Consider the following 1,201-nt stretch of genomic DNA (forward strand, 5'->3'; position numbering starts at 1 on the left):
AGGTGCTAATTCCCCATCCCCTTTAAATTACCTTCATGTTGGAAAGCAGCTGAGAAGTAGATAAAGAAGTTGGACAGATGGAGATCAAAAGATCAGCTATGTTACTGCTGACACTGGACGGTGTGGTTTAGATCTTAGCTACAATTGCACTTGCTAATAGTTTTCCCCCAAGTGTAGGTATTGGGAAGACCCGGGGGAGGGAGAGTTGCTGCCCCATACCTGCCACGTCCCAAACTTGGGGAGAGGGCAAGGCCCCAGACCTGGGCCTTGACCCCATCCCTGGCTGCCCACGTGGAGGCAGAGCCGGACCTACCCCGCCCTCCCAGAAAGGGGTCGGGCTGGGCATGTGTGGTGGGTCGTTCCAAACGCACCAATCAGAGACGACTTCCGCCTCGCGGGAGCAGCCGGGTGGCTGGGGAGCTGCAGGTGGCGGTGGAGCAGATGACGGGCGCTCTCCGCGTCAGCTTCCCAGAGGCCAACATTCCTGCTTTGTACATCACATTAGGTTAGTTGGCTGCATCTTTTTGTCTCTTCGGCTGAGATTAGCAGCCTCAGGCCCCTGGTCAGCATGCAGGCCTCGTCTACATCCTCTGAGTGACCCTTCCACACTGGCTGGCGAATTGCCCAGGGTCTGCAGGGCTGGGCCACTCTGAGACCTTCTTCCCCTTGGAGTCCAGTATTCAGCACCCTTGGCAGCCCTCCTTGCACAGTTTTTAGTTGGCATTATAGGTGTTTTCTATAGACAGCATCAAAGATGGCATTTCTTCTCTCTCTCTGTGGTTGGTCGATTTCAAGGGAAATGGCATAACATTTAAATGACTTAAACCTATGTCGCATCGATAGTATTAATTTCAGTGAGATGGATAATAATGTGAGGACTGTAGCTTGTCTAATTTGCCAGGTGGGTTTCAGGTTATTTGGGAGGTCTAAAGACACTAATACATTCATTTCTCATGACCATGACCATGAAATAAGCTTTTGTGCTAATTATTACTTCTTTCTACAGTTGTCCCTCACATTACTGATGCTGTCCAGGAGTGGGTTATGAATCAAGCCATGGTGCCTGTGGATGGTCATAAGGAAGAGCCCCAAATATGTGTTATTGAGGCAAGCATGGAACTTTTCTTTATAATTTTATATCCTTATGGGTTTTTTTTTTTTTTTTTTTTTTTTTTTTTTGGTCACACAGCCCTCTCCCCCC

At 49.0% G+C, this 1,201-nt stretch overlaps 1 protein-coding gene across 6 annotated transcripts in view; it reads left to right on the forward strand.

Annotated features, from left to right (window-relative positions):
- CTPS2 (CTP synthase 2) overlaps positions 1-1,201 on the forward strand; it is a 105,570-nt gene that overhangs the window by 13,413 nt on the left and 90,956 nt on the right. For all 6 annotated transcript variants that reach the window (XR_003002590.1, XM_024740305.1, XM_024740307.1 and 3 more), the window contains one exon: positions 1,007-1,107. Coding sequence is in view for 5 of the 6 variants with exons in the window: in XM_024740305.1 (XP_024596073.1) it covers positions 1,007-1,107 (101 nt within the window). In the remaining variant the exon portion in view is untranslated. The remainder of the gene's footprint in view (positions 1-1,006; positions 1,108-1,201) is intronic.

Source organism: Neophocaena asiaeorientalis, unplaced genomic scaffold, assembly GCF_003031525.2.
Source record: "Neophocaena asiaeorientalis asiaeorientalis breed wild unplaced genomic scaffold, Neophocaena_asiaeorientalis_V1.1 scaffold657, whole genome shotgun sequence".
Classification (NCBI taxonomy): Eukaryota; Metazoa; Chordata; class Mammalia; order Artiodactyla; family Phocoenidae; genus Neophocaena; species Neophocaena asiaeorientalis.